Here is a 14,275-nt window from a genome sequence, read left to right as displayed (position 1 = left end):
GAGGTATTGTTAACTAATTGTTTAACCTTAGGCAAAACCTGAAACACATTCAGGAGACATAGCAATAAAGACATGCTGGTTTGAACATCCGAAGGATATTCAAAATTCTGAAGAGCTATTGTAATTAGCTTGGAGCTTTAGAGGAAGATGAAGGAGTAAGGGAAGATGAAGAAGGGGAAAGTGTTCTCCCTTGTATCCTGCACAGACTGGCTATCTGAAGACAAAAGGTATAGAGTGTAAGTGTTAATAGTTTCCAAGAGGTAGTTCCTGAAGTACAAAGATGACTGAGTAGAAATACCAGATTATGCTCACAATGGGTAATTTTATCATATCAGAAGACAGTGTTGCACAGTACAATGAAGTGATAAAACTAGAAGAAACCTTAAACCAGCCCCAGAGATGATAAACAGAAAAAAGGACCATTCCATTCCCTCTCTACCAATCACTGGAAACTGCAGACTTCCGTCCCTTTGGTATGATATGGTATGTTGCATTTACCACCTTCCTTTCTTCTTTACCATAACAGTAATTTTGAACTGAGTAAGTACATTCAAAAAGTCGCTGCTTCAAAGAAATTAAAGAACTTAAAGAATACAGATCAAGACTCTTCAGTTATGAACAGCTTGTGATGGCTGTTCCTGCCTAAAGATTGTACTCAGTATCTGTTCTTCTGTCTATTTCCATCTGACCTACTTTAGTTCACCCGGACACTCTGTGAAGTGAAAGCTTGTGAATGATTTTGGTTGTCAGGGACTGTCACTTACTTATTTTATACATAACCTAGCACAGTGTATGGAAGAAAAAAATTGAAGTGCATCTTCAATATAGGTATTTAATAATTTATATGAAGTTCTATTGGGATACTCTGAGGTTTGATAAATGATTTTTAAATAGCTCTACAAAGTAAAAAAAAATATTTTACTTCTGATGTTGCTGCTTTCAGAGAATTTTTGTTCTACCCGATTGGGGTAGAAAAACATACAAGAATCAATGCAAAAAAAAAACAACCCTGCATTCTTCTACTTCTCTCTAGAAGTAGCCTTAAAATAAGCTACTCTGAAGATCAGTGCTGATCATAATTAGGAAATCTGCTTAATTGTTCTTACAATAAATTGGTACTTGGATTAGTAACTCTACTTTCCTCCTACAATTCTTGTAAACATAAGTCCTTGCATATGTTTTATATTGCAGTTATTGGGAGCATGTGCCAGGGAAGGTCATGGAGCAATTCATCCCAACTTCCATCACACAGCATGTACAGGAAAACCAGGTGATCAGACCCAGTCACCATGGGTTTATGAAAGGCAGGTCCTGCCTAACTAATCTGACCTCCTTCTAAGATGACCCACTTAGTGGATGAGGGAAAGGTTGCGGATGTTGTTTATGTAAAGTTCAGCAAGGCATTCGATACTGTTTCCCATAGCCTTCTGGAGAAACTGGATGCTCACGCCTTGGACGGATGTACTCTTTGCTGGGTAAAAAACTGGCTGGATGGCTGGGCCCAAAGGGTCATGGTGAATGGAGTTAAATGGGGGTAGCGGCTGGTCACAAGTGGTGCTTTTCAGGCCTCAGTATTGGGGCCAGTTTTGTTTAACTTTTTTTTCAATGGTTTTGATGAGGGGATTGAGTGCACCCTCAGTAAGTTTGCAGACAACACCGAGTAGGGTGGGAGTGTTGATCTGCTTGAGGGTAGGAAGGCTCTGCTGAGGGATCTGGATAGGCTGGACCAATTGGCTGCATCCGATTGTATGGCATTCAACAAAACTAGATGCTGGGTGATGCACTTGGATCATAATATCTCCATGCAGTGGTATAGGCTTGGAGATGGGTGGCTGGAAAATTGCCTGACAGAAAAGGACCTGGGGGTGTTGGTCGACCACCTGAACAGCCAGCAGTATGCCCAGGTGGCCAAGAAGGCCAATGGCATCCTGGCTTGTATCAGAAGTAGTGTGGACAGCAGGACTAGGGAAGTGATTGTCCCTCTGTACTTGGCACTGGTGAGACGCACCTTGAGTACTGTATTCAGTTTTGGGCCTCTCACTACAAGAAGGGTTTCAAATTGCTGGAATGCATTCCAGAAGAGCAACAAACCTGGTGAAGGGACTAGAAAACAAGTGTTATGCAGAGCAGCTGAGGGGACTGGATCTGTTTAGTCTGGAAAAGAGGAGGATGAGGGGAGACCTCATTGCCCTCTACAACTACCTGAAAGGAGGTTGCAGTGAGGAGGGTGTGGATCTCTTTTCTCTGGTGACAAGTGACAGGACACAAGTTGCACATGGGGAGGTTTAGATTGGGTGTCAGGAAGAATTTTTTTGTGGAAAGGGTTGTTAGGCATTGGAACAGGCTGTCCAGGGAGGTGGTGGAGTCACCATACCTACAGGTATTTAAGAGATGTGTGGACATAGTGCATATATGCATCGATTTTGTTATTTTTTTTTATTTTAAGTATGAAATAACATCTTTAAAGTCATAAGTAGAATACTACAAAGAAAAAAGAATGTCTACTGCCTGAAGTACTATCTGCTCTAGGATTAGAATCAGATAGAGGAAAGAAAATTGTCCTAATGCAAAACATTAAATGGGTGGATCATTATTAGTAATAATGTAGAGGGGGACAATCTATGAGTATGACTAATCTATGACAGACTATGATACAGGCATGAAAGCATTTGAACTACTGTGGTAGTACCCTTCTCTGTCTCCTCCACCCCTCCTATCTTCAGTAGCAAAACTGGATCCAGCTTGAGAAATGTCAGGGTTACATAGTGAGTTGCCAACAGGTTTCAGGGTTGTTTGATGATAACAAAGGGAATGCTGAAAGCTGAGAATCTTGGATTCTGTTCCAGGATGTGTTGAAAAGGATGTGCTCTAGTTGTCACAGACCCTTTCTTTTTTTTTATTTTTTTTCTTTTTTTTTTTTATTTTTTTCTTTTTTTTTTTCTGCAGTTTGGCTCATTCAGCCTGCTCCATACTCAGGGTAGCACTTCCCATGCCATTTGAACATGCAATGGATAATTTTGCTATTTGTGGAGACTGGAAGGCATGTTGTAGAATCAGGTGAGGGACTGTGGGATGGTCTCTACTTAGTTTGTTCTCAGACCAAATTTATAAGAAATGCCATGTAAGTCACTTCATCAAAACTTTTTTTAATGGCCAAGTTTTTACTTGTGTGATTCATGAATACATGCTAAAATCCCAAGTCTCTAAATTGCTTACTCTAACTGTGGGAATAAAAATGTTGTTTTTGCAGAGTTAAATTGTTTAAAGGTAAGGAATGGGGTATTGAGATATGCTTGCAGTGATAAGAAAACTTAGCAGGCGACCTTGTAAAATGCAGACAACCAGACTCCTTAGAACAATTAGGTGAAGATCATGGTGTCAAGTCAAGTCAGATAAGTGAAAAAACATTACCACTTCAAACAGTAAAAAAGTCATAAGACATTAGAAATTTAACAGGCCGGCAACTGAAGGCCATGTATTGTCTGTGAAGCATCGGATAGGTTGTGAACCTGGATTACCCAGTCAATGGGGAAACAGGGGAGGGTCCTGGTCATCGAGAAATAAAGTATATAAACTGTACTGTGTGACTAGTAGGTGCGCTCCTGCTTGTGGGATGCCCGCCATTGCAATCGCGAATAAATTACTACTTCACTGAGATCCTCGCCTGAGCCTAAGTTATTGGCTACAGAGTGTTTCTCACAATTTGGGGGCTCGTCCGGGATCCAGTCGCCTACCGGGGAGCCCCACCGCCGCAGCAGCAGGAAGGCATGCCCCCGCTGATTTCAGCAGTCCTGTGCATCGATGGTGGTGGTTCTGCGGAGAGCTGACAGAGGGCCCGAGACTGATTAAAGAGGCAGGATCCATGAAGTAGTGGGGAAGGGAAGAAGGTAGGCACTCCGGGTTTAAGAATTGATCCGGTAACTCTGTGCACAGACCAAGGTAAGAAATATTAAGTATTGCCCTGGGGGTCGGGTGAGACTCTGTGTGATGTGTGACTGAGACGTACTTCTGTACGAAGCGAGTGTGGAGTCCTGATCCGCGGTTCCGTAGCTCCACGAGGGGTGCGGCCGGAGACGGACAAAGCGTGAGATAAGGGAGAGAAAGGAAGAGTCTCGGGAAATTTGGTGTATGGTACCCCTTGCACGGTAAAGTGCCTGGCAGTACACCCCCATTTTCCAGAATCGGAACTTTAGTGTGTGGTACCCTGCAGGAGGGAAATTTCTGTAGCAGCACACTGACAAGGGCTAGGAAAAATGGGAAATATGAGTTCCAGGGGAAAGGGAGATATCCCTGGGGGAGTGCCTACTGACAGTTCTTCCTGAAGAATGATAAGAAATTGGAAAAATAATCTCAAAATTAGAGGAGATGATAAAAGAAAAAAATGGTTAAATATTGTGCATCAGTCTGGACAAAAGAACCAATTAAGGAAACAGCAGTATTTTGGCCAAAATACGGGCCTGATGAAAATTCAGGCTTTAAATTTATGTGTAAACAATAAAATTCCTTTTTTTTCGGAGAAGGAGCCAAATTATGCTCCCTATAATCCTAATATTGCACCGGTGGCAGCAGCAGTCGCTCCAGGAAGGGAGACAGGGACTGCAATTAACACTGTCCCTAGAGAAGAGCGTACTCTAGGCTCTGGCAAGAATTAGAACAAGGTAGAAGAGATATTGAGAATTTTGCCTTCCCTGATACTAACAGTACTAACACTAACTGTGTATCCTCTTAGGTGAACTCCCCCCTCTCCTTACCGGCAGAGAGATGTTAGGGGTTTTAAGAAGGAGATGAAGTCTTTAATTGAGGACCCCATCAGGCTAGCTGAGCAATTAGACCAGTTCCTAGGACCTAACTTATACTCTTGGGGGGAAATGATGTCTATACTAAGTATATTGTTTACAGGGGAAGAAATGAGAATGATCAGGAGAAGAGCTGCTATACAAGAATGGGAAGGAGCTCATCCTCCGGGACTGGGGGTAATACCAGCAGAGCAGAGGTGCCCACTTGCCGATCCTGGCTGGAGTGGTGATAGTGCGCAGCGCAGGGGTCATGTGGGAGACTTGGGGTCGGGGTGGGGGAGTGTTCGGGGGTGAGTCCCGAGGACCCGGTATCCCAAGGGCTCTTGAAAGTTCATTTTGTGATTAAAGCCTGGCAAGATACACAGAAAAAGCTCCAGAAGGTGGGGGGATGTAGTGAACAGTCACTGTGGGGGGCCCTCCTGCGGGAGGCCCTGGAGGTGTATGTCAGGAGGGGAGATGAGAAGGAAAAGCAGAGAGCGAAACTAATGGTATTGACAGTGTAGTGACTTGCGGAAAACGGACTCCACAATCAGTAAGATTGTAAAGTAGGTATGTTTATTCAGCGCTGGGCAGCACGGGGGTTAGTCCCGCCAAAGTCGTGCGCGCCTGACGCGGCAACTTGCCTTGGTTATATGCAGTAAAGAGTTACATATGCATGAAGTTTCACAATACGCCTATACACATTCATAACCTGTCCCCGCTTCGTATTAAAATTAGTTCCAAGGAGTCATTTCCATAAACTCCTCCCATCTGCGCTTGCGCAGTGTATTCTGGTGGTGGTCGTCGGGGGTCGTGGGGATGAAGGTTGATGACGCTTCCTCGTCACCGCTAGTTGACCTCTTGTCTTTGCACAGACTCAGTTGCTCCTTGGCAACTTGTCCATCCGCAGGACCAGTTTCTACCAGTTTCTTAAGACAGGCTCACTCTCTTATTAGGAGACTGACCTTGGTAAGGGGCCCAAGGCTTCTTGCTTTAGTTAATTTCCACAATGCACCATAGTTAGCAAAGACACTAAGTAGCATCCTAGTTTAATGCCGTCAGCGCTCTATCTCTACTTGATAAGATTCTCCTAACTCCTTCTCTCAGTAGCAGGTAGTGAGGCAGAGGCTTGGAGAAAGAGGAAGGAAATTTTCAGGGGGAGTCAGGGCCAGTATAGAAAGGATAGGAAGAGAGATGAAGGAATGGCAGGCAAGGAAAGCTCAGGGACAGGCTTTGAAGTGTGGCCAGACTGGCCACTTCAAATAGGAATATCCGGAGTGGAAGAAGGAGGAGAGAAGGAAAATGGGATGAAATCTGGTATACTGATATGTTGTTTCAGCATCCTGGAGGGAGAAAGGTATGGAATTAAGTTGGCCAATGACTGAGACTTTGGTGAAAGTACAGGCTGGAGAAAGACAAAAAAGAAGTGTTAAAAGGGTTACTGAAGGTGTTAAAGGTGTGGTATGTAGTGTTTGACAGAGCTGTTTGAAGTTGAATGAGCAGGGAAAGAGGATGTAGGCATTATCTAAGTAACAGTATCAGGGAGGGACGGAGGGACGGGGTGGTGACGCGGGGGTGGGGGGGGCAGCCTGCTCCACCAGGGGCCTCTCCACAGGCCGCAGGGGGGCTTCGGCTCCGGTGCCTGGAGCGCCTCCTCCCCCTCCTTCTGCGCTGACTTTGGTGTCTGCGGGGAGGTTTCTCGCTTCTCGCTCTCCCAGCTGCTGTTGAGCAGCAGGTTTTTGTTTGTTTTTTTGTTTCTTTTCGTGGATGTGCTCTCACAGAGGCACGGACTGTGTTGCTCATGGCTTGGTTCTGGGCAGAGGTGGGCCCCTTTGGGGCCGGATGAAATTGTCCCTTATCTGCCACGGGGAGGCTTCTAGATTTTCTCGCGGGGGCTGCCACTGCAGCCCCCCCCCCGAACCTTGCCATCAAACCCAGTACACTGGGGCAGCTAGGTCATTGCTGGCCCGTAAAGTATCAGGGATTAAATTAACTAATGAAACCCTAAAAAGTGATGGGGGTAGAAGGGGCTGGGATAACAGTGCCACTTTTGGGGGATACCAAGCTGAGACTAGGGGATAAAATGATCACTGGGCAATTATTGTATGTACCCAAGGCAGGGACTAACTTGTTGGGAAGGGATTTGATGATGAAATTGGGCATTCAAATAGTAAATTGTTAGACTGGAATAACAGTGTTATTAATGGAGTGCTCTCAGGCCCTGAGAGCAAAGATATATTCACCTCTGACTGGAAAGACCCTGAAATGGGGGAGAAGCAACAATACAGATGGATGGTTTTACCTCAGGGGTTTACAGGGCCACCAATTTATTTGGGTAAGTTCTAGAACAGATTTTGGAGCAATTACAACCTCCCGAGGAGGTATTACTGTTACAAATATGTGGATGATCTTTTATTGTCAGGACAGGAGAAAACAGTTGTGAAGGAAGCTACTAACAAGCTATTCAACTTTCTGGGAAAGCAGGGCTGGGGAGTATTGAAAAATAAATTACAATATGTAGAAAGAGAAGTCAGGTATTTAAGGCATCTAATGTCTGAGGGAAAACGGAGAATAAATCCAGAGAGGATTCAGGGAATTGTTGAAAACTAAGAAAGAACTAAAAAGCTTTAAGAGAAAGATTTTTTTAAGGAATCAGGAGCCATGAAGTCTGAGGGAAAATGGATACTCCGTGATGGGAGAGAAATGCTGAATAAAGCACCAATGAGGCAAATATTAACTGTTTTACATCAAGAGAGTCATTGGGAGGTGCAAGCAGTGTGTGATGTTGTGCTAAGAAAGTATGTCTGTGTAGGAATATACACTTTAGTGAAGCAAATATGCAGAGGATGTACCATATGTCAAAAGGCAAATAAAAAGGTCATCCGTAACCCACCTAGAGGGGGACGGGAGCCAGGGATTCGACCTTTCCAAAGTATACAGGTAGACTTTACTGAGTTACCTAAAGCAGGGAGACTTAAGTACTTGTTTGTCCTAATTGACCACGTGACTGGATGGGTGTAAGCTTTCCCTTCCCTATCTGCCACTGCGAACACTGTGGCTAAGGTATCACTCGAGCAAATGGTCCCTAGATATGGGATAGTTGAAAACATTGATTCAGATCAAGGAAGTCATTTCACTTCACAAGTACTGCAAGGGTTAATGCAGGCCTTAGAGATTGAATGGGATTTTCACACCCCCTGGCACCCCTCCTCTTCTGGGAAGGTGGAGCGAATGAACCAGACATTAAAGAAGCAATTAACTAAATTAGTGTTAGAAACCCAACTTCCTTGGGTAAAATGCTTACTCCTCCAGGTTCACACAGCACCAAGAAAGGATATAGGAATTTCACCATATGAGATGCTGTTCGGATTGCCCTATCTGGGCAGAAGGGATGAGATACCACAATTCGAAACAAGAGAGTTTTCTTAAGAACTGTATTCTGGGGTTGTCCTCTTCTTTGTCATCTCTCAGGACCCGTGGGCTGTAGGCTCAAACTCCACCTTTGGAATTCCCCATTCACCACCATCAACCAGGAAATTGGGTCCTGATTCGGACCTGGAAAGAATCAAAACTCCAGCCTGAGTGGGAAGGACTTTTCCAAGTACTACTAACCACTGAAACAGCCGTAAGAACTGTGGAAAAAGTTTGGACTCACTATACTCAAGTGAAAGCATCCGTCGACCCTAGTACCTGGGAAGCTGTTCCCACAGAAGACTCGTTGGAAGCTGAAATCGAAGAGAAAAATCTCATACTGGACTCTGAGCAGGATAAAAGCTTACAATTGTAAACTAACCTTTTATTTTCACAGGTAACTAATGAGTGTGACTTGTGATTGAGAGAAAGGACAGACCTATAGTGAATTGAAGTGCTCCCAAGGGGTTTTTGTTCTAGTAGTAGTGTACATATATCTTATTCTTTGTATTGATAATTATTTGGAAACCTAACGGTTAAAAATAATGACAGGGAAAAATCAATTATTAATTTTGTTTCTAGTGATTGTAGGCCTCAGAGAAGGCCTTGGTCAATTGGCAACTTGGAAAAGGCATGACCAGATAATAGTAAGACGGGATACCCCGTAAAAATATGGGTGAATGTGACAGAGGGTTATGTACCACAATCCGTCATGTTTGATGCTTGTGAGGTGTTAGCTTGTGGAGATTTAAATGCCCAACAACAATTGAGCAGAGAGAATAAATAACTGGGAGAGACCCAACAGCCAGATTGAGAATAGCTGTATGGAAACGATCCTCTATTGCCATCAGAGAAAGGGAGAAACTCAAGGAGAAAACAGGAGAGAAAACAGGAGGCCCTCTTTGAAATGCGGCAGTTCAAACATTTGAGATTGAAACAGGGTATGGGGATGTGAATGCCTGGATAGAATGGGTCAACTATACTGTCCAGAGTCTCAACCATAGCAATTGCTATGCTTGTGCCTCAGGATGACCGATTGCCCGGATAGTGCCCTTCCCATTGGGGTGGACCAAGGATTCCCAGGGGATGCGATGTTTGATTGCATTGTACCAAGAAAAGACTGCCAGGGGAAATGAGGCCTGTAAGTCTCTCTCTTTGCTGTTCCCTTCCTTGCGTGATAGCAATATCAGGGTTCCCCCTGTATTCTCTACAGCTATAGGTAACCATACAGCTTGCCTCTCACGGCAGGGTGTGAGTGCTACCCGTCATCTGGGAGAATTTGCCTTGTGCACGAGGACCTTGAATGCTACCAAGGACTTGATGGGAAACTGCTCAAGACTTGAGATCCCCAGGGCAGATCTCTGGTGGTACTGTGGAAGGAAGATCTTACGGTCCACCCTACCATCTAACTGGGGAGGCAATTGTGCACTTGTTCAATTAGCTATACCCTTCACCCTGGCATTTGAAAGAGAAACATCACAAATACCCAGAAGAAGTAAAAGAGGCTTAGGAGTATCATTTGATGATAGAGCGTACATAGATTCTATTGGGTGCCTAGAGGAGTTCCTGATGAACATAAAGCCAGGAATCAAATTGCTGCAGGGTTTGAGTCACTGTTCTGGTGGGTAACAATCAATAAGAATGAGGACTGGATTAATTATATTTATTATAATCAGCAGAGATTCATAAATTATACAAGGGATGCGATAAGAGGAATCGCTGAACAACGAGATGCCACCAGCAAAATGGCTTGGGAAAACAGAATAGCATTAGATATGATGCTCGTGGAGAAAGGAGGTGTGTGCGTGATACTGAGCAACTGTTGTTGCACTTTTATACCCAACAATACTGCCCTGGATGGCACAGTAACTAGAGCATTGCAAGGGCTTACCACCCTTGCCAGTGAATTGGCAGAAAACTTAGGAACAGGCACTTCCATCACAAGATGTTTGGAATCTTGGTTTGGTAAATGGAAAGGGATGGTAATGTCCATATTTACGTCCTTGATTGTAGTAGCAGGAGTTTTGACAGCCATTGGTTGTTGCATTATCCCTTGTGTAAGAGGACTAGTACAGTGGTTAATTGAAACTGCGCTCTTGAAACAAATGACCATGGAGCCACCATCTTACTCAGATAAGGTGATGATATTAGAGGAGATGGAAAGCAAATAAAGTGAAGAAGAGGAAGATATCTACCAAATTACATGTTAGAGAAAAGTTTTGCAAAAATCAACAATTTATAAAGAAAAAAAGGGGGGAATTGTGGGAATAAAAATGTTGTTTCTGCAGAGTTAAATTGTTTAAAGGTAAGGAATGGGGTATTGAGATATGCTTGCAGTGATAAGAAAACTTAGCAGGCGACCTTGTAAAATGCAGACAACCAGACTCCTTAGAACAATTAGGTGAAGATCATGGTGTCAAGTCAAGTCAGATAAGTGAAAAAACATTACCACTTCAAACAGTAAAAAAGTCATAAGACATTAGAAATTTAACAGGCCGGCAACTGAAGGCCATGTATTGTCTGTGAAGCATCGGATAGGTTGTGAACCTGGATTACCCAGTCAATGGGGAAACAGGGGAGGGTCCTGGTCATCGAGAAATAAAGTATATAAACCGTACTGTGTGACTAATAGGTGCGCTCCTGCTTGTGGGATGCCCGCCATTGCAATCGCGAATAAATTACTACTTCACTGAGATCCTCGCCTGAGCCTAAGTTATTGGCTACAGAGTGTTTCTCACATAACTAAGCAGATGTTCTAGCTTCAGTTGATCTAAATGTCAGTTACCCATCATAAAATAGAAATATTACCACAGTTACAACTTGCTAGGATCTTCTAAAGGTAATTTTTGTGAAGCACTGTGGTGTTTTAGTGATGGTCATGTGTAAGAGCTAAGGAAATAATTTATTTTCATAGTAGCCTATTGCTTTGTCTGCTGTCACTAAGTGAGCCATTGTTCTTTACCCTGGATATGGCAGGAACTCTGGGGGAATCTGTGATCATGTAATTAAAGATTCTTGTGTAATATAAATATGTGGAAGTCTACTAAACTTTGCATTCTTGTTTTTAGGGTTTTTAAACCCTACAACAAAGGGTTTTAGTGTTTCTGAACCCTTAGTTCAACAGGGGGAGTGCAAAGTCCTGCACCTGTGAAGGAATAATCCCAGGCACTAGTTCATGATGGGAACCAACCAGCTGGAAAGCAGCTTTGCAGAAAAGGACCTGGGGGTGCTGGTGGACAACTTGAACATGAGCCAGCAATGCACCCTTGTGGTAAAGAAGGCAAATGCTGTGGAGAGGTCAAGGGAATTGGTCCTTCCCCTATTCTGAGACCTGGTGAGGCCACACCTGGAGTCCTGTGTCCAGTTCTGGGCTCCCCAGTACAAGAGAGACAGAGACCTACTGGAGATGGTCCAATGAAGGGCCACGAAGATTCTTAAGGGACTCAAATATCTCTCCTAGGAGGAAAGGCTGAGAGACCTGCGGCTGTTTAGCCTAGAGAAGAGAAGGCTCACAGGGGACCTTATCAAAGTATGCAAATACCTGAAGGGAGGGTGTAAAGATGATGGAGCCAGGATCTTTTTAATGGTGCCCAGTGACAGGACAAGAGGCAATGGGCACAAAGTGAAACACAGGACGTTCCACCTGAACATCAGGAAACACTTCTTTACTGTGCAGGTGATGGAGCACTGGAACAGGTTGCCCAGAGAGGTTGTGGAGTCTCCATCCTCAGAGATATTCAAGAGCCATCTGGACATAGTTCAAGAAAATCGGGTCTAGGTGTCCCTGCTTGAGCAGGGAGGTTGGACAAGATGACCCCTAGAGGTCCCTTCCAACCTCAACCATTCTGTGATTTTGTGAATCAAGTGCTCAAATGTCTTTTTAACAGGTTTTGTGAAGGTAATATTTCTTTTTAAATGCTTCTGGTTTTCTCTTTTGTGTTAAGCTCTACTTAAGTACTCTTATATTGAAATATGCGTTAGTGCTTTTTAGGGCTTTCAGCAGTTTTCTTAATGATTGTATGCCAAGCTAACATACCTGGTTTAGTAGAACTTTCCAGTATAAAAATGTCCTTACTATTGAGTTCTTTGTGCTTCCTGTTATAAGTGCCACAAACTTTTCTTAATGTGATCTTTCATCTTTCTTTTAATGTGTTTTCAGTCCTCCTGTTCACCGTCAGAGAGCAAGAAGGGATCTTCTGTCTCGACATAATTCTATTAGCCAAGATGAAAACTATCGCCATCTCTCCTATGGACAGCAGCAAGCAATAGAAGATCCCCAAACTTTTCACCCTCCAAATATATCCCATCATATGTTTCACCCAGCTGCTCACCCACCACAGCAGAATTCAATGATGGTTGATATTCATGATCAGGTAAGAGCGTGTTGAGAACATGGATGCACATAACTCTGTGTATGCCTCCCCAAAGAGAGCAAATCAGTGAACTGTCCTCGACAATTTAGTTGGCAATGGAGACCATAACACTTAACTCCTATTAGTCCTCCTGTAAGACATCTAAGTAGCATGAGTATATAGATTTGCAGCATTCAGTTAAAAATAATACATTTGTAACTTAAGAGAAAAATCTAGACTCTAATAGAAAAAAGTGAGTTAACAATCTGTCAATGTATGGTTGGCACAGTTCTGAAGGTCTCTGCATCCCACATTTGAAATGTGACACTTCTGTGAGAAACACTCTGTAGCCAATCACATAGGCTCAGGTGAGGATCTCAGTGAAGTAGCATTTTTTTATTTTCGCGATTGCAATGGCGGGCGTCCCACAAGCAGGAGCACGCCTACTAGTTACATAGCACAGTTTATATACTTTATTTCCTCGACGACCAGGACCCTCCCCTGTTTCCCCATGGACTGGGCAGTCCAGGTTCACAACCTATCTGACGCTTTACAGATAATACTTGCAAAAACATTTTTATTCCCACACTTCTTCTTCTGAAGTTAATTCAGTTTACAATATGGTATGGTAATAATGTATTTTCCTTCATTGCATATGAAGTACCTTTCTTAGCTTAAAGTGCTTTCTTTATGTAGTTGTCATGTAAAAGGGGACTTATCAGTGTCCTGGTTTCAGCTAGGATAGAGTTAATTTTCCTCCTAGTAGCTGGTAGGGTGCTGTGTTTGGGATTTAGGATGAGAATAATGTTGATAACACACTGATGTTTTAGTTGTTGCAGAGCAGTGCTTACACTAAGCCAAGGACTTTTCAGTTTCTCGCTCTGTCCTGCAAGCAAGGAGGCTGGGGGTGCAGCAGGAGCTGGGAGGGGACAGACCCAGGACAGCTGACCCAAACTGGCCAAAGGGGTATTCCATACCATCTGATGTCATGCTGAACAATTAATATGGGGGGGCTGGCCAGGGTGGGGGGGACCACTGCTCGGGGATGGGATGGGCATCGGTCAGTGGGTGGTGAGCAATTGCATTGTGCATCACTTGCTTTGTACATATTATTATTATTACTATTATAATTATTGTTTCTCTTCCTTTTCTGTCCTATTAAACTGTCTTTATCTCAACCCACCAGCTTTTACTTTTTTTTTCCTGATTCTCTTCCTGCACCCTACTCCAGAGGGAGGGTGAGCGAACAGCTGTGTTGTGCTTAGCTGCCTGCCAGGTTAAACCACAATAGACTTTTTGGCACCCAAAATGAGTCATGAAGGGTTGAGATAACAACAGATCTGACCAGAGTGTGTTAAAACAAAACTGTTGTAATCATTAGATCGGTTTAATAGTTGCTAATCACAACGTCGATTCTTTTGATAGCAGGTCTGCTGTGCCTGTTTTTTGAATTGAGTTATATAGCACATTACTTACTGTATGTGTTCCCCGTTGTGCTGTTTATCATTTCTGGGGGCTGGTGAGACAGGGAACAAGATGAAGGATGTTGATTCCGTAGGTCTTAGCCAGCACAATGGTATGTCAACGATCCCAAAGATAAGGGGGTAAAAGACTGTATGCATAGATAAGGGAACCAGCAAGAAATGGCTTGACTGATGGAGTCTGTCAAAGAAAGGAAGGGTCAGGAATTTAGCAGCGACTCCTGGCCTTCATCAAAAGATCACCAGAGTACGCCAG

The 14,275-nt window shown here is 43.6% G+C and overlaps 1 protein-coding gene across 1 annotated transcript in view; it reads left to right on the top strand.

The window, feature by feature from the left end:
- Window positions 1–12,879, top strand: part of LOC121062956 — a 179,373-nt gene extending 166,494 nt beyond the window's left edge. Inside the window, exon 5 of the mRNA XM_040543260.1 lies at window positions 12,346–12,879. Coding sequence (XP_040399194.1) covers window positions 12,346–12,574 — 229 coding nt within the window. The 3' untranslated portion in view covers window positions 12,575–12,879. The remainder of the gene's footprint in view (window positions 1–12,345) is intronic.
- The last annotated feature ends 1,396 nt before the right edge of the window (window positions 12,880–14,275 follow it).

The sequence above is a fragment of the Cygnus olor genome (assembly GCF_009769625.2).
Source record: "Cygnus olor isolate bCygOlo1 chromosome W unlocalized genomic scaffold, bCygOlo1.pri.v2 SUPER_W4, whole genome shotgun sequence".
Taxonomy (NCBI): domain Eukaryota; kingdom Metazoa; phylum Chordata; class Aves; order Anseriformes; family Anatidae; genus Cygnus; species Cygnus olor.
Note: the sequence above shows the minus strand (reverse complement) of the source record. Positions and strands in the feature narration are given on the sequence as shown.